General features: G+C 38.2%; 1 protein-coding gene across 2 annotated transcripts; it reads left to right on the forward strand.

Annotated features, from left to right (window-relative positions):
- The first annotated feature begins 2,346 nt into the window (after positions 1–2,346).
- csnk2b (casein kinase 2, beta polypeptide) lies at positions 2,347–12,255 on the forward strand. 2 transcript variants are annotated; one of them, XM_042506646.1, is made up of 7 exons: positions 2,347–2,407; positions 3,586–3,667; positions 5,062–5,164; positions 6,189–6,304; positions 6,732–6,807; positions 7,376–7,565; positions 8,664–12,255. In XM_042506646.1, exons 2-7 carry the CDS (start codon positions 3,596–3,598, stop codon positions 8,752–8,754), a joined length of 648 nt encoding a protein of 215 aa, XP_042362580.1. In that variant the 5' UTR covers positions 2,347–2,407; positions 3,586–3,595; the 3' UTR covers positions 8,755–12,255. The 2 variants fall into 2 exon arrangements, with proteins under 2 accessions (XP_042362580.1, XP_042362579.1); XM_042506645.1 differs by having other exon boundaries at positions 2,363–2,468.
- The last annotated feature ends 8,375 nt before the right edge of the window (positions 12,256–20,630 follow it).

Genomic DNA, 20,630 nt, shown 5'->3' on the forward strand with positions numbered 1-20,630 from the left:
CAGCATCGTAGGAATGCAGCCATAATTAATGTTATTAGTTAAATCTGTTTCACAAAATGTTCTCTGTGAAAGAGATATAATGATTAAAAACCAAACCAGACTGGAAATATTTATCATTACTGCAGTAAATATGTTGCAATATATATAGTTAATTTTTGGTAAATTTGTCACCATCTTAAAAAGGCTGTTACTAGAATATCTTCTTAATGAAGTTTTTGAAATATGGAAGAAGAAGAAAGTTCTGTAAATTGTCAGTTTTTAGTTTAATACGGCTTCAAAATCAATCAAAAGTCATTGAAGTGATCTAATGAAATTAAATCAATACTTAATGTCAACAAAATGGGACTTAAAGGACCCTGCTGGCATTTCTTGTTTGCTTTTTAGATTATGTTTGCTGTAAAGTCATACAGTTCATGCTTTAAGCCACTGGCTCTGCACCACCCGAGACGTATGCCCATATCTCAGTATTTCATTTATTTCTGTGATTTTTTATTTTTTTAAAGTTTCAATTATTATTTAAGATATACATTGCACAGGTCTGGTTTTGTTTGCATGATTGTTGACTTTTTCAAAACTCAACAACAATCAACACAAATAACTGCAAAAAAAATCCTACAAATAAGAGGCAATATTCGAGGAAAACAATCTGCTCAAAATGAATTCAAATTGTTTGTTTTACTCAAACTTCTTACAGTTATTGCATTCACTATTTGAGTTAATTGTACAGTTTATAAATTGTTCTGTATACTGTTGTAGTGATGCACTGAATATAATATAAAAAGGTAATTTCCTTTAAAAAAAAAAATGGCTCTCTGGAATGAAGATGCTAAAGGTAGAGAGCACAATTATCTTCAAAAAAATCTGTTACAGTGAAAAGGTTTAGATGCAAATGCAGGAAGCTAGAATAAGTTCTGTCCAGATTAAGATTAGGGTTTAAAGGGTGTGAAGATAAATTGTATGTCATGAAAAAGGCAGGGTCAGATAACTGAAACATGTAGACCTATCTGCAGGGAAACCACAGAGCACGTACTGACTGAAGGTAGCAAGTTCAGAGCAGAAAGAAGCAAGTTGAAAGATGTGGTGGTTGAATTTGGAAGAGAGTGGAGCATCAAAGGGCTATTAGGAGAGGAACAATAATGGGTTTAATAGGCATTAATTAAATTTTTGATTGAAACAGGTTTAATTTCCCCAATAGAAGCCCCCAAAAGTCATGATGATACACACTCCGGTACAGTAAGTGGCAGCATGCACCTTTAACAATGGCTTGTAGCCTGCCAGTAAACTTAAATAAGAAAAAAAAATGTCTGTAAAATAAATACAAAATACAGCAATTTAAGATAAGATAGAACTTTATTAATCCCGAAGGAAATTGTTGTGCCAGATTGCTCCAGAAATACAGTAGCAAAAAAGAATACAACAGGCATCAAATAAGTGAAAATAAAATAAAATACAAAGTGTCTGAAATAAAATAGAAAGTGTATTTTAATAATAACATTTAAAAGTAAATAGTAAATAATGTTTAAAAGTGAAAAAATGCACATGGAGTTTAAAATTGTTTGTTAACATAAGTAGATAGATAGATAGATAGATAGATAGATAGATAGATAGATAGATAGATGATAGATAGATAGATAGATAGAGATTCAAGATTCAAAGTGTTTATTGTCATATGCACAGTATGGAAACATGTTTCCCTGTACAATGAAATTCTTACTTTGCTGTCCACAGAATGCCTAACGTGTAGCAAATATAAAAGAAATATGAAATAGAAATTTTAAAAATTTACAATAGAAGAAATTTAGAAATTTACAATAGAAGTAGAAAGAACAGTGCAAATAAAACAGTACAGTGCAAATTCGAACAGTGCAATTGTGCATGTGCAAACGGAATAGTAAACTGGACTAGATAGATATACTTTATTGATCTCAAAACTGAGAAATTGGGTGTAGCAGCGCCATACAGTAAGAACAAAGAGAATAAAGAGCAAACAATATTAATAGAATATAAAAGGAATATGCTTAAAAAACTAAAAACTAAGAGACTATACATATATACAAGTGTAAAGTGCAGAGTGACTGCAGTTGCAGAGGCACAGTATGCATACAGTACTATTGCACAAAAATTTAAATTTAAAGTTGTATGCCCCTTCCCAAAATCCAAAATAAAAAGTTCCTTCACAGTGCTTAAATTTTTTTTTCGACATGCCTCCCACTTCTTGCACCCGCCTCTACCCCATCATAAATAACGAACAGTCCCTTAGTACATTTTTCGATAACATGTAGTGCTCCGTGTAGCCGGTGGGCGGCGGCAGAGCACCGCCGGCGCCGTCCGCAGCCTCCGAGTCTCCGCAGGAAGAGGAAGGACGTGTTGGGTGAACTGGGAGGTGGTGTCCATCTTATTTACACCGGTGAGATTGCTAAATTTTTGATCTGTCGGATTTTTTAAGGTGCTTAAAAGTTGAAAGCCGGGTAAGTGGGCCGAATCGCTAACGTATCAATATTGAGACGTGTAAAGTGTGAGGCGGAGGGATCTCCAGAGAGCGCTGATCTCCGTGCTGAGGCCCGTTTTTAACGATGCGCCATATTGAATTTCAGTTTGTGTTCTAGCCGTTAGCGGGGTTAGCTCACCGAGCTAACGGTGGCTACATTAACCGTTTATCGTCGTTTGTGGAAAAAAAGCAAACATTCAAGGTTGAGTTTCTCACTAATAACAAAAGTTTTTGGCCTGACTCAACGCAGTAAATGTTCTACAACGACGACTTTAAAAGTAATAGTTTTGAGAAGATAACGCTAGCTAAGTTAGCCAGTTAGCCTAGCCTTCATTAGGTTTGAGCAGCAGCGATTTCTTCACACAGCTTTTGTCAAAGCGGATACTCTGACTGTTATTTTTGGTAAAAAATTAACATTGTTTAAATATTGAGAAAGAATATGACAATTTAAAGATGTGAAATTGACACTTACAGTTGTTATTGATGTAGTTTTTACATGATAAAGAGCGTGAATTGACTGGACAGGGTTCTCATTCATCCCGAAAATGTAAAAGTCATTGATTTTATTCATCTTAAAATAAGGCCTTAATTTGTATTAAAATGACTGTAATCAATCTTTCAAAAGTCTCAAGAATGGGCTGATAAGTTAAGCAGGATTTTATAAATCGTAAATTTTAAAAATCTTAAAATAATTGGTAGCAACTATTTTGTGTGTGAAATTTTTTTTTTTTTTTCTTATTAAACTTGTCATGATGTAAATCCAAGCCGTGTAATCTCACATGCTGAGTGAGAAACACGAAATTATCAAGAAAACCAGCCTGATATTCCCTACTGCTTATGGTAAATAAATAGATATGTTTATGATAATATCATATGTTCATTGTCTTTTATGTGTTACACTCTTAAAATGGATTTTTGAAAAATATTTGACATTGATAATCTTTACTAAGAATGTCCTTCAATTTTGATTATTAGAAGTTTGATCATAAACTTCAGTCCGAGGGGCATTAAAAAGGTCTTAAAAGCTTTAAATATTATTTTTTAAGCTGCAGGAATCTTGCTGGATGATACTGAGTATTTTCACCTCTGTTTTTCAGGTTTTCAGAGATGAGCAGTTCAGAGGAAGTGTCATGGATCTCCTGGTTTTGTGGGCTGAGGGGAAATGAGTTTTTCTGTGAGGTGAGCTGCCTTCCTTTCCATCTGTGTCTGCTTTATTTATAAAGCCCAATTTAACATTACAGCATGATATGACTGCTTGAGTGAAAAAAAAAGTAAAAACAAGTTCTCCAACATTGTCAACATTACAGGGAAGGTGACTGGCAAGTCTCAGAAATAAGTCAGCAATAAATTTAACAGTGCTATACGCAGGAGGGCCAAACACATATCCAGGGTTTCCACGAATCCTTACAAAGCCTTAAAAGGCATTTATTTTAGGCCTTAATCTATTTCAAAAAAGCCTTAATTGGTATTAAAATGTCTCAAATCAATCTTTCAGAAGATTTAAAAGTGCTAATACATTGGAAGTATGATATTAAGAATCACATTTTCTCTGATGTTGCATCATAAAAAAATTCAAAATAACTTGTAATATTTATTTTTTTAAAAAAATTACCACATTTAACAACATGTAGCTCTGGGTAGTGGAACCACAAACACTTGTGGACCAGGTTCTGCTTTTTTCCAAACCTGAAGAATCAAAAATGCTTGAGCTTATCGACACTGCTGTCGAGTCCTGTGGATCTTATAACGTAACGTCACATCTCGAATTAAGTCACGTCATTTATCAGCATACATAGACTGTATGACATCTAATCAAACCTAAATGCAGTACCTTGGACTGTCAGCTGCTGCTGCTGTGGCGCAGCCGGCACAGTCTTCATCATCATCCACTCAAAGCAGCAGTGGTAAGCAAACCCAAAATCTGCAAGTGTCGTCGGTTAAAAACAGTAATCGAATGTTGAAATCGGCGTTGAAATCGGCAGGATAAGAGTTAGTTAGCTAAATAAATGAGGTTGCATAAGGTTTCATTGTGATGTGTGCAAGGTTGGCATGCAAAAATAAATATTAGGCAAAGGTAAATAAAACATCATGTTCAAATGTAACATCAATAAAAAAAGAACATGTAGTTTTTGGTGAGAAACTTGAATAATACAGTTGTTTCGGTGAAAAATTTGTTTTCCCAGCAATATCAAAGAAACATTCGCTTGTTAAGCATTAAAAGCAAAACCTGTTTTATTAAAAACATATTGTCACCTCGTCTTTTCACCAGATAATAGAAAAGTATGGATAAAGACTCAGTTCGTTAAGGAGTCTTTATAATGGTATCGATATCAATAAATATTAACCATCCCCATCTCTGGTAATGTGTTGATTTTAAACCATATCTCTTAGTATCACATTTGAAAAGGATCTCTTTTCTGTACACAAGAAAAGACTACAGCAGCTAATAACGTCTTCAGCTTAACTTTTCGGCATTGACTTCAAAAATTGTGAACCTATCTTGCCAGTTTTATGCAACAATAACTTCTCTTATGAATAACAACATTTTCTCACCTGGTTTCTCCCCACTAAAGGTGGATGAAGACTACATCCAGGACAAGTTCAACCTGACGGGGCTCAATGAGCAGGTTCCCCACTACCGCCAGGCCCTGGACATGATCCTGGACCTTGAACCAGGTCTGTATGTTATGTTCATGCCTCCGTGCTCTTAAATGTAGTAAAGTGCGGTGGAAACAGTCAGAATTTTCTAGATTGGAGAGAAAAACCATCCCGGACATCAGCAGATTCTTTAAATAGCTGTTAAAACTGAATGCTGAGACCGAATGGTGTTTTCTACCTTCACCTGAGAGTTGCTGGTGACGTATTCGGTGAACTGTTCATAGTGATCCTGACTGTAACTTAATCGGCTCTTTAAATCTTTCATGTTGTACGTCGTCTACTAAATAAAAACAAACATTTTATGTCAGCATTCTTTTTAAAATAATATGAGAAAAAAAATGTTGGAACAACTGAATGTTCATGAGTAATTGAATTAAAACGTGTTCATAAATATGGTTATTGAATACATAACACTTTCAAATTTCTTTTTCCATAATGTGGAAAACTTAGTTGGAACAAGTTAACTTGTGTGGGTTATTAACTTAAAAACTTGTGTTCATAAATATGGTAATTAAGTATTTAATAACCATAATTAGGAACACACATTTTTAAGTTTATTGCTCATAAAACACATATTTTTGACATTATTTAAAAGGAGTTTTAAAGTTTTACGTACTGTTGTTGTAATTATGAACACATATTTATAAGTTAAGTAAAAATTACATTGGTCCAACAAATGTTTCCACATTATTTAAAAGGAATTTTGAAGTGTTAAGGATGTTAATCCTGCTCAGCTGCTGTGCAGGTGACTCCTCTCCTTGTCAGATTTCAGCACCCAGCAGTGCAGGTTATTACAGCTGCTCCTCGGGCTCCCTCAGAACTGCTGTTATCTTTGTTTTATGCCCGTCAGAGATCAGAAACGTTTTGACAACCGTTGTGTCCCAGTTCTCCTTTTAAAAACGTCTAATGAACACTTTCTTTGTTGTATTTTTGGTATTCCCTGTCCTTTTGAAATCATTCTCAGCACTGTTTTGCTTCTCTGTAAACCATCAAACAGAAATGTGAACACCAACAATGTTCTCTTGTTCCCGTCTGTCTTCAGATGAGGAACTGGAGGACAATCCCAACCAGAGCGACCTGATCGAGCAGGCGGCTGAGATGCTGTACGGACTCATCCACGCACGCTATATCCTCACTAACCGAGGCATCGCACAGATGGTAGGCGCCAGCTGCATCAGCAAAATCCACTATCTCCCGTGTCCATTAGCAAAGCTGTTTTTCCAGTACTTTCGTCTTGATGGGGTGGAAAATTTCGATGTCAGATGAAAGTTGTCAGTTTGAACACTGCAGCTGACTTAAGTAAAAGAGGTGATAGTGCTGAAAATGAATAAGCATCGGTTGGACTTGATTACAGTGGCTGTAAATAAAGCAGGTATTGTATTTACGTCAGTAAATATCTAAATTTAAAAAAACATTAAACAAAACAAAACATCTAAATATAAAATGCAGAGCTGAAGATGGACAAACAAGTTTGCTGAATAGTTAAAGGAATGTAAAATATTGTATCACCGAGTGTACACACTTTTTGTAAAACTCACCTGTATTTATTTTGTACTGTAATAATATCTTGTTTTATGCCTTGCAGTTGGAGAAGTATCAACAGGGAGATTTCGGCTATTGTCCTCGGGTCTATTGTGAGAATCAGCCTATGCTTCCTATTGGTGAGTAAAAAAAAAACACATTCAAAGGACCGGGTACAGTAGCACACGATGGCTGATGCGATGGAAATGTTTTGGCTTTTAGTTCCACATTGTCCAAATACATTGTGTGAGGTTTTCATTCACCATTACAGTGAACACAAACTTTTTGCATAAAATGTGTTGCACAAGAGATCATAGACTGTTATTTTTAGCTGCAGCCTGTCCACAGTTTTGCATATGTAAACTATGTGCAGCATTTCCTCGCTGCAAGGCTGCTGTCTCACAGAGATCACTGAGACTGATGTATTGTTTTGGTAATTTTGGGGAAATTCTTAATGGTCCTTTTTTAGAAATTTATTCAGGATGCACGGGACATGGCGGGTTTCCTTTCAACTGGTCTTTACAGACACCGATCTTGTCTGTTTAACTCTAAATGTACATGATCTGATGATAAAATTGACCAAGAATGAAAATATCGACACAGTATGAGGAAGTTTTTTTACTCTGCTGGCAGCATCCCAATGCTGTAGATTAGACTGACTCTCATATATGATATCTGAGTGAGTTTCTTCCTCCTCGTCCTCCACAGGTCTGTCAGATATCCCAGGAGAGGCCATGGTGAAGCTGTACTGTCCTAAATGTATGGACGTCTACACACCCAAGTCCTCCAGGCACCACCACACAGATGGAGCCTATTTCGGCACTGGCTTCCCCCACATGCTCTTCATGGTTCACCCTGAGTACAGGCCCAAGAGGCCCGCCAACCAGTTTGTCCCGAGGTGAGTACGACGGGTCGAATTTAAAGGTGTGCTCGCGTAGATGAGGACTGTGCTGCACTGCAGCAGTAATTTGTCTGCACTGCGACCTGTCAGTGTAAGTTTTGGAACACGCTGTGTCATACTCTTCTCACTATTAGAAATATACTTTATGAACACGTCATACGGGAAGAGTCCACAAGTCAAAGCATCATTAATAGCTTGTTTCCAGTCACGTGATCCAGATGACGATGAAGTCAGATGGAGGGCAAGAAGGGAAGAACTACTGCCCTACACGTTAAGGAAAAGGGATTTTTGCCACATGTTGACCAGTTTGCCTTGTGAGGAGGCGATCGATATCACAAGCGACCTAGTTCTGTAGACCTCCTGCCACACAGCCAAATTAAGGCATAAAAAAGTCTTGAGGCTTATGACTAATTTGTGTATGGCTGTGTCATCGGATCGAAAGCAGCATCGAATGACTGCCGTCTTGTTTTCGCCCGGGTGAGTGTGTTTGCTTGTGGATTACTGTCTTATTATATCGCTATTTCAACTCCAAAGTAGCTTAGGCTATGTGCTAGCTGGCTAACTGTAGCTATTGTTTACTGTCTGTATGCTTAAGCTCTCAGAAAAAATGCACAAATATGGACGAATTAAACGGAGTACGGACAGAAGGCTCGGTCCGTCTCTATGCCGCGCCGAGCATAAAGGAGCACTTAACACCGATAACACAAAAACTTCTAAACTTCATATTTCATCACACTCCTAATCGCTTTAGGACAGTCGAGTTTGTTTCTATGTCACAATCTTTACCTGCGTCCTATTTCACTCTGTTTACAGAAGACGTCCCATGAGAGACAGTCGGAGGTGTTGTGGGAAACAGTGAGAGCTTAAGATAACACATCTCTGCTCTCTCCCTAAAAGCAAATACATCACTACTCTCAGTGTCATCGGCCCCATAACGTTTAGTTTGCATGTTTGTGTTGATTGTCTGCAGTTTTGTTTGAAGTTAACATTTGTGGCTTTTGTGCCGCTCGGGATTTTTTTGATCGTGTTTGTTAATCAACATTAAAAGTGTTTGGACGAAATGCTCACACACATGTTACTTTGTTCTTCCGCCAGGCTGTACGGGTTTAAGATCCACCCCATGGCCTACCAGCTGCAGCTGCAAGCCGCCTCCAGCTTCAAGAGCCCCGTCAAGGCCATCCGCTAAACAAACGAGGAGGAAGAGGAGGATGAATCGTAGAGAGAGAAGAAAGGAAAGAATTATCATCAGAAGGGGAGGAGTCACCTGCATTTGACAAAGCTTTTCAGGTGCCCCCTCCCCACCCTGAAGACTGTATTATTTTGGTTTAGACTAGGGCAAATGAAAAAGTGTAAAGATTTTCTGAGTGTGAACAAGACATAGAGAACGCACAGCCATGATCTTAATCACAAACACACACACACACACATGCGCTCATACACACACACACACACACACACACACACACACACACACACTTGGGATTCCATGCACGTACATTACCAAACTCATCAGTGCCAAAAACAGGAGGGTGAGGTAAGAGGAACCATACAGGGGCCTCATGCTGCTGCGGCTGCTGCTCACAAGCACGCTGATGAGAATAATCACTTAAGGGAACTTTTCCCCGCAGAAAAGGTTTTATGTCCGGGGCTGAAAGCTAAAGAAGGTGCAACGGCGGAGTCGGCTTCCACCTCTGGCTCTGCGTTTGTTCTGTATTTGGCACAGTTTGGTAAAAAGTGGTGGTAAACCCTCCATCATCGGAAGCCTCATTTCCCTGTTAGCCCCCCCCCCCCCCCCCCCCCCGTGCATGTACACTCAGGCTGGCACCCGCAGAGACAGTTTGGACGGTGGGTGTTTTTCCGTATCACTCATTTGTAAGAATTGGGTTCATCCGACGTTCTGTGGTGGCGTTGCACAAAGCTTTCTGTTAAATTTGCCTTAAGATTCGGAGAACACACCCCGGTTTGTTTTTGTTTTCCAAGAGGCACAAAAAGCATACGTTTGTTTTTGTTTCCTTTCTGCCGTCAGAGGACACAGACGTCGATGAATTTACGGATCGTGGAGACGGTTTTAATCGGCCTGTGTCGCACCTCCTGCTGTCTGTGCGCGTGTCAAACAACTGTCTGTATCGGTACCGAAGTGAAAATATAACCTGTGCTACATTTTTCTGAGACGTGTCCCCTCCTGCAGCAGCAGGCTTAGCTGCGTTTGTATTGTCACCCCCCCCCCTCCCTTCCCTCGTAGCTTCAGCTTCCTCAAACAAATTGTTTGACATTTTGGGGAATGTGCATGTTTGCTTTGTGGTTGACAGTAGAGGAGAAGACTCTTACAACTCTGTGGTGAGCTGCATGAAGCTACTGTCACCGGCTGTTTAGCTTTGCTTGGATCAAAGATCATAAATGGGAAAACGGTTTTCCTGACTAACTCTGTCCGAAGGTAACAAAAATCTCCCATGAGCACCTCTAAAGCTCACTAATAGACTTTTTTTAGGGGAGGCATTTGGAGCCTGTTAAGACCTACACAGTTATTACAATCTTTATTCTTTATTTGAAGCCAAGGGTAAATTAAAAGACACTAAAACATCATCTGGTATTAGAGTAGTATCAATACTGCCTGCACACTTTTGTTAGATGCGTCCGTGCAGCTTAAGATACCGCCGTCAGCAGAATTCAGCACGGCTCCTTCCATAGGGCAAAGCGATGCACCGTCATAAAACATCCAACTAAACATAAAATAGGCAAGCTAAAGAACGTTAGCGAGCTGTCACCAAAACAACCACCATGGACAAGACTGACGACGCAGTCCTTTTTAGGGCCGCATTAGCGTTTACACTACAAACGCTATGTTGTCCAATGCGACTCAGACCACCTCGGCGTGTGTTTGGAGTGATTGCATCACAATGCATCTTGATGGTTGTTTACACTCTTATTTAGTGCTGTCCACGCGTGATCTGATCACCCCAAACGCATGTCAAAAGCAGGTGTAAACACGGCCTTTGAATCGTCAGAGTAACATGAACATGAATGATAGCTGCATTCCATTTAGGGGAGGCCCTGACTGAGACATTTAATGGAACTGAGCCATTGTTAGTGTTATCAGTTTCACTTGTGTTTGTGCTGCTATGACGAGTCTAAATTTCTGCTGTGGAAAAGGTCTTTAACTCCGCTGAGGAGGTCATGTTTTCAGCACCGTTTGTCGGTTTGGTTGTCAGCAGGATAAACTACTGGTCCAGTTTTCAACAAACGTGAGGAAGAGTGTGACATGAAATTTGCCTTCAGGGCGTTGTGCCGTGAAGTCGTTTCTTGGTGAGGTTTACAGATGAGATAATGGTTTGGGATTAGTGAGCCCTGAAGGCAAACTTCTTCGGGGGGTTACTGGTCTCTGCCAAGAAATAGTCTGACCTGTGACAAAAATGCAAATTATTTCCAACTTTTGGTACATATTTACGCAAGGTCGCCACACCAGAAAAAAACAATATCAAGTAATAATGTGAAAAGTTTGTTTTTCACATTTTAACAAAATATTTGCAAGTTATTACATTATACAAACTTATCACATTATAACAAGAAACTTTGCTTGTTAGATGAGAAGAAACAAGAAATTGTTCTTGTTTTAACAATAGATTATCACGTAAAAAAATATCCTCTAAGTTTGTATGATGTAATATGTGAAAATATCTTGTTATGACAAGACTCCGCTTTAACAAAATATTTTCACGATATTATGTAGTACAAACTTAGAACAGTATAACAAGAAACTTTTCTTGTTAGATGAGAGAAAACAAGAAACCTTTGTGATTTTACAACAATAAATGATCACGTAAATAGCATCTTATTATACCCTTAAATTTGTATGGTATAATATGTGAAAATATTTTGCTAAAATGTGAAAAAATCTTGTTATAACAAGACGTTTTTCATGTTTTAACAAAATATTACAAACTTAGAACGGAAACTTTTCTTGTTATAACAATATATCATCACGTAAATAGTATCTTGTTATAGCCTTACGTTTGTATGGTGAATAAGAAACTTGTCACGTTATTATGACACTGATCAGTTTTTCTTTCGGTGGCAGCAAAACGCTTCTTTGCATATTAAAGTTGAAACCAGATCTGAGCTCATTGGTGAGCTTTAGAGGTGCTGGGAGGCCTGAACAGCTGTTTCCTCCTGTTCCAGTCTTTATGCTGAGCTAACCGGCTGCTGGTTGTAGCTTCATATTTAACACGCAGAAATGAGAGTGCTGTCTTCTCTTCTTACTCTCAGCCTGAAAGCAAATATTCCCCAAAATGTCAAAGTATCCGTGTAAAAGGTCGAGGAGGAGACCTGGAGAAAGAGGACTTTAGACAATCTGAATCCTTCAGCTCACTCCATCACTGCACTGATCCCACTGGTGTCTCCACAGCACAGTCTCATTATTTATGTTCGGCTTTAGAGACAGACCGACCACCAGCCGCTTACTTTTTTTTTGTTTCCGAAACAGTGGGGCAGACAGTCGGCTGCCCTCCCTTCTCTCCCCTCTTTACGTTTGTGTGACTGGAATAGATTTTGGATTTCATGATACAAGAGAAACGGTATTTATGTGTCCAGATTTTAACTAATGTTCGTCTGTGTTGTTGTTGTCTTTCTGCTACTGTGGAAGGGTGAGCAGGATTCAGAATTCTCAATAAACTTCTATTTTCTTTTCATACTCTTTTGTCCTTTACTTTCTTTAACCCTTTGAAACCTGAGCAAGTAGGTTTGATTTGTTTAAAAAAAAATGGATTAAGAGTTAGAGGGAAAATACTGGAAATTGAGTGAAAAAAAGTAAAAACAATAAAAAAAAAAAGGTTTAAAAAATTACTGAATTATATAAATATATACCTAAAACAGTTAATGATTATAAATTGAATTGTTTGAACATTTGTCTCTTTTATTATTATTATTTATTATTAACTTCTAATAATTTCTCTCTTGTTAAAAGAATTTTCAGTTAGTTTTCTTGTACTTTTTTCTTAATTTCATGCTGTTTGTGCAACTTGCAGAGTTGCTCATTGCCTTTATTCAGTTTGAATCAGTTTTCTCCAGTTCAAAGGTTTATACGCATGCGAAAGATGAAAATACATGTTATTAGTTACAAGAAAAACAGCTGAATTTTAGCACAAAAGGGAAAAAAAAAACTTATAATAGTACTTATATAGTTTTCTGTACATTTTCCCTATTTTTTATTAATTACAAGTTAAGTTGTTAAGTAGTTTAAGTTCCAAAGACTTAAATGCATGTGAAAGACATCTGAATGCAGCAAAATAAATTTTAAAAAATCAATGTCGGTTAAGGTTTCAAAGGGTTAACACTGCAGTTCTGCCCTCCTGCCACATAGTGTCAGCAGAGAGCTTAGTTCTGTGAAAAGCTTTATTTTCCTGCCTTTAAATATTTCTGAGGCAATATTACTGACAGTTTTATTTAAATCATAATTGATGTTGAAATAATGTAACAGAGCGGGGCCTTGAAATACGCCACAGTACCTGCATTGTTAGTGTTTCTGTTTGTTTTTGAGCTTGCAGGAAGGTTTCCTGTGGTGACAGAGGGAATGGTGGTTGCTGGAGTCTGGGTGTGGTTCAGTGACATCTCACATGACTCTGAGTATTTGCTTTGGTTAGAAAACTCATCAAAACAAATAACCCCCCTCTATCTGCAATGACAAGCTCTTAAGATCCCAGTCAGGCTTTTCTAATTAGTATTTGATTAGCTTTTAGATTTCCTTTAGCCTTTTATAAGCGAAACAAATGTATAATTTGAAGATTTGCCGCCCTTGTATCCAGGTTAAGCCACAGAAACACATCTTTGTACAGATGACTCATAGAAAGTGTTTTTTCCCCTCTGCACGGCAGCTGTCGTTGGCAAAAATGACTGGCAGGACTGAGTAGACTTCATGTGGCCAAGCCCTGTCAGTTTTTCCAGAGGGAGAAGAGGAGGAGGCTCCTTCATGACTCAGGATAACCTCAAACCACAGCTCGGGACCTGCCCTTCTCCCCCTTCTCTTTCGGCAACTCCTTTAAACTCTGTGAAGAGGAATCCCCCATTTTTGTAGCTGGTGAGTGTCTCCATACTTTACATAAGAGCACACCACCTTTTTCTGACACTCCACTAAATAATAAAAGCTGCCTGGGCTGGAAACAAACCCCTGAATGTGGCAAGAAAGCATCTCTGCTGGCTGAGTTCTAATCTTGTGAGTTCAGCTGCTCATACTGCAGTCATGTGAAATGTTCAGCCTCAGCGTCGCCACTCCCAGAAGCCACATTCCTCCATTTTCCCCTCATGGATTTTTTTTAATTTTCTTTTGGGATGCCTCTTTACAACAGATACAACTCTTAAGGACCAAAATGCCAGTCACAGACACCACGATCATAAACACACTCCATAAAACATGTATTGTTGATAGAAAATATGCGTTTTTTGTGGCTTCGCCCTCCACATGTGATGCTTCAGTCTGAGCTGAGGTTGGCAAAGACTGATGCAAATTCTGGTTGAGATTTTTTTTAACCCTCCAACTTGACAAGACAAGCTGATAAATAGCAGCCTGTTGGGTAACTTTGTATCCTGTATGAAAAAATATTCACACCCCTCTTTAAAGTTTCCATTTTTGGTTGTGTCACATCATTGAAGCAAAGTAATTTAATGTGTGTATATATATATATATATATATATATATATATATATATATATATATATATATACGCTGTATAATATATACGCTGATTGACAGAAAAGATCATTTAACCCTTAGGGCTTGCTTTAATGTTACACACACTCATATTGCTCTGTGCACAAAACACGCTTTTCAAAATTAAGCTTTAATAATTATACATTAATATGATTTTTTTAAACTTTCATTGAGTTTATTTTTTTAACCAACATAGGTCCTAATCATAAATATCAAGAATTTGTTAATTTTCAGAATATTAACCCTTTAAAAATTTTTTGTCATGTTGCCACTGTGCTTTGGGATGAAAAAAAACACAAAAGATGAAATATTTTCAATAAACCATATGCTCAGTAGATTATTATCATTATTTGATTATCACAGCCTGTGATTCATTAATAATTTGCACCAACAGTGATTGTGACAGTGCACCTATAGTGGAAGTAGCATGTAATAAAAAGATATCATCGGGTGGAAAATAATAAAAATGACAAATTCTAGCACAAAAGCACAGTCGGGGCCGATTTTCTTCCCCACTTCTGAGTGACACGACTCATTTTTGAGTCTAAATGAATTTTAACTTCTACAGTAGACGTCATGATTGTTCGTGTGGAAATTCTTCTTTGGCTTCACAAACATCTATATACTTAAAAACAAATCTTAATTGAATTTTAGGTTTGTTTGGGCGTTGTTTGCCGTGCAGCGTACCATCGACTGGTTGGCCGACTAACAGACTTTCAGATGACCTGATGTCAGAGATTTTGGGTCGGCTGTCGTCAGGCTCTCGCACAGCTAAAGCAGAGCCCCAAGATGCTTTTTTTTTTTTTAACAAACCTACAGTGTATAAACAGCTAGGTAGTCAGTGCTGGTAGTGTATGTGTGTGTGTGTGTGTGTGTGTGTGTGTGTGTGTGTGTGTGTGTGTGTGTGTGTGTGTGTGTGTGTCAGACAGCAGTAGAGAGAGGGAATCAAAACTTGCACTCATTTTTGCAGAAATGGACCATAAAGCTCTTTTTGTGACGTCTTTTTCTACATGTCTGTGAATCATATCTCTGCTAGCAAACAAACCTCGATGTTCCCGCATCCACGGAGCTTTTAAACTAATCTTTATTGACAACTGTCAATAGCCATAACAGTTATAACAGTCCGCAGAGGCCGATGGAACATTTTATTGTCTATTTTACATGTATCGTGTGAGCACTCAGGTCGAGGCGTGACGAGCATATAATTTTATTTATTTATTTTTTTACAGTTTATGCACACAGTGGGAGTTGAACTTTTCTAAAACAGGCTCAAATTGTACAGTTGATGCAAAACTTAATATAATATATAATATTAACATAGTGAGTTAATGCTTTGCTAACATTAAGCCCCCCTCAGGAACTGCCGGGACCTGAAGCCAATTTTCGTATAGGCCAAACAAAAACAATAATGTGGAGCTCCGTCGTTTGCTGCTGTTGTTTTATTTATCCTGATTCTTCTCTCAATCATTTTAAGTTTTATTTAGTTTGGTTGTTGTTTCGTTGTGCCTGTGCATATAGTGACAATAGAGATCCTTCATTTGTAAACAGTTCCGGGTCCGTCATTTGATGCCTTTGAGCCTAAAAATACTTTTCCCCAAATACTTTCATTGTGAAAGAGACGTTTGTAAGTCAGTGGATACATTTTTATTTTAGCATTTTTACATTAGCAGGTTTATTTCTATTGCAGCCGCAGCACTAGCCGTCATTATTTCCAATCTGAGGCGACGTAGGCGTCTTATGCAATAATGGAAAGGTAAGCCCCTTATATGAGGGAGTGGCTATGTATGAGGGATTTTTGGGAGGTGATAGTCCACGATTTCACAGAGGAACTGTGGATTCAAAACTTCTGGATGATCCGCTCAACTTTTGCGAAGTTATACGATGCAACATCACCTCTTGCAGCACCTGCTGCATCATGAGGAAGCCAGTTCCTCCTGACAAGCACATAGCCATCGCATCATGTGACCTAAAAAAGCAAAACAAATGTTTCCATTGCAGTTTTGCAAAATATGGCTTTTTCAAATTTTAAATTGACATGTTTCCATTAGATGTTTTTTATATTTGCAATTTCAGTTTGCACAATTTGAGGGTTAATGGAAACCTGGCCAGTGACTTGAACCCACCTCTGGAAATTAGTAGATCTTTGGCAGCAGTTACAGCCTTGAGTCTGCATGGATACGTCTTTCCCATTCGTGTCTGCAAAACTTCTCTATCGGCTCTATCGGGTTGCACTGGGATTGAGAGTAAACAGCTACAAATTCTCTCAAACTCTGCTTCTGCCACTCCAGGACATTAACATTGTTGTTTTTTAAGGTTGTTCCTGTGCAGCTTTGGATTTGTGCTCTGGCTCATTGTTTTAAATTTCTCCCAAGTTGCACGTTTCTGGCAGTCTGCGTGTTGTTTTTCTCCAGGACTTCCCTTCATTTTTCAGCATTTATTTTACCCTCAAGCTTTCCACGACCTGTTGCAGAGAATTAACCCCACAGTGTGATGCTACCACCACCACCACGCTTCCTCGTTTCTTATATACACAGCGACAAAGCGGCATAACTGCGGGATTTTCCCTCCTCGATCAGTTAGTATAAAAAGTTCTTCTCTAAAACCAGGCAGTGCTGATCAAATAGACTCTGACACTGTTTCTCACTTAAAATCTTTTCAGAAACCTATTTTTAGCTTACTGTTTAACTGTGATACAAGATTGTTTGTTGCCAGCTGGCCCCATACTGTTTTTGCACGGGCAACTTGAGTTATCCACCAACGAGAGCGTTTATTGGTCCGTTGCAGTGCAGTGCATTCTGGTAGGTTTTATACCTCTTGAGGAAGTTTTCTCTGGTCCTGTTGCACCAATGTCAAAAGTACTCGCGTCCCTCTGCTGCATAGACAGCCCAGTTTTATGAAAGGATCATTTTTCCAACACTGAGATACTCCTTCAGTTCAGATCCGTTTGCATAGATCAGTTTCCACTCCGATATTTACGGGGCTTTTTTCTGTTGATCAGTTTGTGATACGACAAAACATGAGAACTTCCACTTTTCTTATTGTCACTATGGTAATATTCAAACTTCCCTGCTTTTGCTCCCCCCTTGTCTGCTTCCCTGCAGCTCAGATTTTCAGACTCTAGCTGTCAGTGCTGTGACTGATGCAATCAGGATTAGTTTGGTGGCTTGCCTCTCCCACACGCCCGTTTTTTCAAGTGACATGAGTTGAGAAACTCTGAGGATCTGTGGGCAACACAATAGAGGCATTTCACCGGGCCCAAACAGCCTCCCTCTCAGCAAAGTATTTCAAAACCATGACTCTAAAGATCTCATTTCATAACTGTTCCCCCCTCCAGCACCAAACCAAATCATGCCCCTTTTTAAAAGCACAGATAATCATTAAACAACAAACAAGCCAACCACCCAAAAAAACATTTGTCCTTTTGTGACTGGTGTCAACAAACAGTCTGTGAAAATGTAAGTAATGGTTTCACCCGTGACTCCCCTCATCAGTCATTCACTAAATGCTTTTGTTGTCTCTCCCCGAGGTTGTTTGCAAACACTGTGAGACACACAGAGACACAGAATAATGCTCGGGGACAAACTCTGGGCAAGAATGGACTTGCTTGTTGTAATAATTCATCTCATCTAAAGTCCTCTCTATGAAATGAAGAGTGCAGATTTTGAAATGCCGCATCTCATTTGTCAAGAATGACAAGGATGAGAGGAAGGAGCTGCAGAAACCTCCCTTCCTCAGTGAGATCTTAGCAGTATCGTAGCAGTTTTTTTTCACACAGAGCCATTTAAATACATTGTTGTCCAGAATACATTTGCATTGGTGACAACATCCGTTGTTTTTGGATGCTACATGCATGTAAACATGTAACTGTTAACTCTGTTTATAATTATTTTTGAGCAAAAGCCACATTTGATACAATTTTTGTTTTTCATATTTTAGCTTTGAGATTCCTCAAGCCTCACTTCTCCTGCTTTAAAGACCTGGTTTTATCGAAAATATTTGCAAAAAATGGAAACAATTGCAGACAGTGTAGTAAAGTGTAGTCTTTTTGGGGAAGGGACACACAACTTTAAATGGGTTTTGGAAAAAAATGTATTTTACTGCAGATTTTTAAAGAAAGAAGAATCACCTGATTTGCACCATTTATTATACCCAGAAACTCTCACACCATCTACACAGCACGCAACCTTCCTGTTACTGGCAAAACGACACTTGCCACAATATCAGAGACTCCTCTGAAATTCTGTACATGCACAATAAAATACAGGCCCCTGTTACAATACGCCGTCTGCAGGAAGTTCAACCCCTGCTACAAAAAAAAAATAAAATAAAATAAAATAAACAATACTGGAAAGAAAAACTAACGTTAGTTTAACTAAATCACAAAAAACAGGTAATCAAAGATAAATAATAAATGATATTTGACAAGGAACAAACTAGGGAAACACAAACAGCAGCAAAGTGCAGCAAAGCAAAGGCGGGCAGGGAGACGAGTGTTCCTCCTTCCTACATGAGAGGTACATCGACACATTGATGTTTTTGGGTTGATGTTTTTTTTTTTTTCTAAAAAACAAGCAAACAGTGGTGTACCTCGGCCCTCACTGTGATCACCCAGCACACACACCACTGTACTCATCACGCAGTGCTGCACAGATGACGCAGAAAACGTAAATGCTACCTTCTGTAACCTCCAGTCTGCCCACAAGTGGTGCCTGCAAAGACGCTACAGACACTAAACATTCGCACACGCACACTTGACAGGGTAACATGTTAACTGCGTACTTCATTCTCACTTCATTGCCCTCAGAGGATAGCAAACTCATGCGTAGCCGCACGTGGATTCTTTTGAAGGGACATGCTAAAGTGAACATGTCACTGCCTCTTAAAGTGATTACTAGGCGGGGCAACTCAGGAGCACTCACATGTTACATGTCCACAACTTTTGGCACTTTTTTTTCTGTAACTATAAATCTCTGCTTCACATTTATTATTTGCTTGTTTGACACATATTAATGACTGCATTATACCGTCGGTTATTATGTTAATGTACCGTGGCTTCAGTTGCAGGAAACCTGTCATCTGTGTACCGCCTTGAGGAAAACCTGCAGATGATTTCAATGAAATCTGAGACTGAGACCCGCGAAACTAACCCGGGGAAAAATCAAATATTTGTTTTTATTATTGCTTCCAGTCCTCATGCATATTTGTTTGTCAGGTGGAGTAAATACGGAGAGTTTGCACAAGAGTCGACTATGTGAGTAATTTAGGCATAATTTCATAGCAGTTTTAGTCTGTTCTGTAGTGGATCTCTTTAAAACATAAAGAGATGGTGTTGGTGCTTTAGCTGATGTGCACACTAACAGGTAAAACAGAGAAGAAATCCACCAATATATCAAGTTGTTTCTGCAAAACAACCACAAAGACACACAATGTGACTACAGAGACACAAGCATCTATAATGAGACTCAAAATGACCACAAAGAAGCACAAGAAGACATTAAAAAAACACGTAGACAAAAAATGGCATAAAAAAAAAAATGCAAATCAGCTGCAAAGAGATTTAAAACAACTTGAAAAAGGGCAAAACAACAATAAAGAGACGCAAAATGACCATGAAGACACACAAAGCCACCTCGAAGAGACGCAAAATGCCTACAAAGAGACACAAAAACAACTACAAATACACTTAAAATCATTACAAAAAAGGGCAAATCAATCACTGTAATAAATTGACAAAGTGACACAAAAATACCGTAAAGAGACCCAAAACCTGAGAGATGCTTAATGACTACAAAGAGACAAAAACAACACCAACAACAACAAAAAGAGGCTAAGCAGCTATAAATTTTGCTCTTATGTCGCTGAGGTGGTGGGGCCCGCTGCATGTCTGTGCCCATGGACTCATTTACTCATAATCCGCCCCTGTAACTGTTCCCAAAAAAGGCTGGTTTAATCTTTAACAACTGAATGTATTTAATAAGCTTATCATATCTTTTGTAATTAATCTTAATCTAAACTAAATAAATAAAAAAATTACTAAAAGTATTTTTTTTAAAAATGGAGTAGAGTCAAATGAATGATATTTACCCCTGAAATTAAATAAAACTATGGCTGTGGGATATGATGAGATTTATTTATAAAAATGTCTATAGTTTAATTTTATGCTATATCATTCATTTCGTTTACATCATCTGTTAACCCTTTGTGTTTCAATTTATGTAAGTGCTTTATTTAACTTTATACTTAACTTTATTTAAAGTTGTAACAGTATTTTATAAAACTTTATTTTAACAGCATTTATGTAACTTTATTTTATGGCAGTTGCTACTTTATTTATAACTGTAGTTCTTTAATAATTTTGTTTT

This window comes from Plectropomus leopardus, chromosome 18, assembly GCF_008729295.1.
Source record: "Plectropomus leopardus isolate mb chromosome 18, YSFRI_Pleo_2.0, whole genome shotgun sequence".
Taxonomy (NCBI): domain Eukaryota; kingdom Metazoa; phylum Chordata; class Actinopteri; order Perciformes; family Serranidae; genus Plectropomus; species Plectropomus leopardus.

Coding starts and splice junctions, on each gene's coding strand:
- csnk2b (XM_042506646.1), top strand. CDS start 3,596: ATGAGCAGTTCAGAGGAAGTGTCATGGATCTCCTGGTTTTGTGGGCTG. Junction 6,305..6,731: donor ACCGAGGCATCGCACAGATG/GTAGGCGCCAGC, acceptor TATGCCTTGCAG/TTGGAGAAGTATCAACAGGG. Junction 7,566..8,663: donor GCCAACCAGTTTGTCCCGAG/GTGAGTACGACG, acceptor TTCTTCCGCCAG/GCTGTACGGGTTTAAGATCC.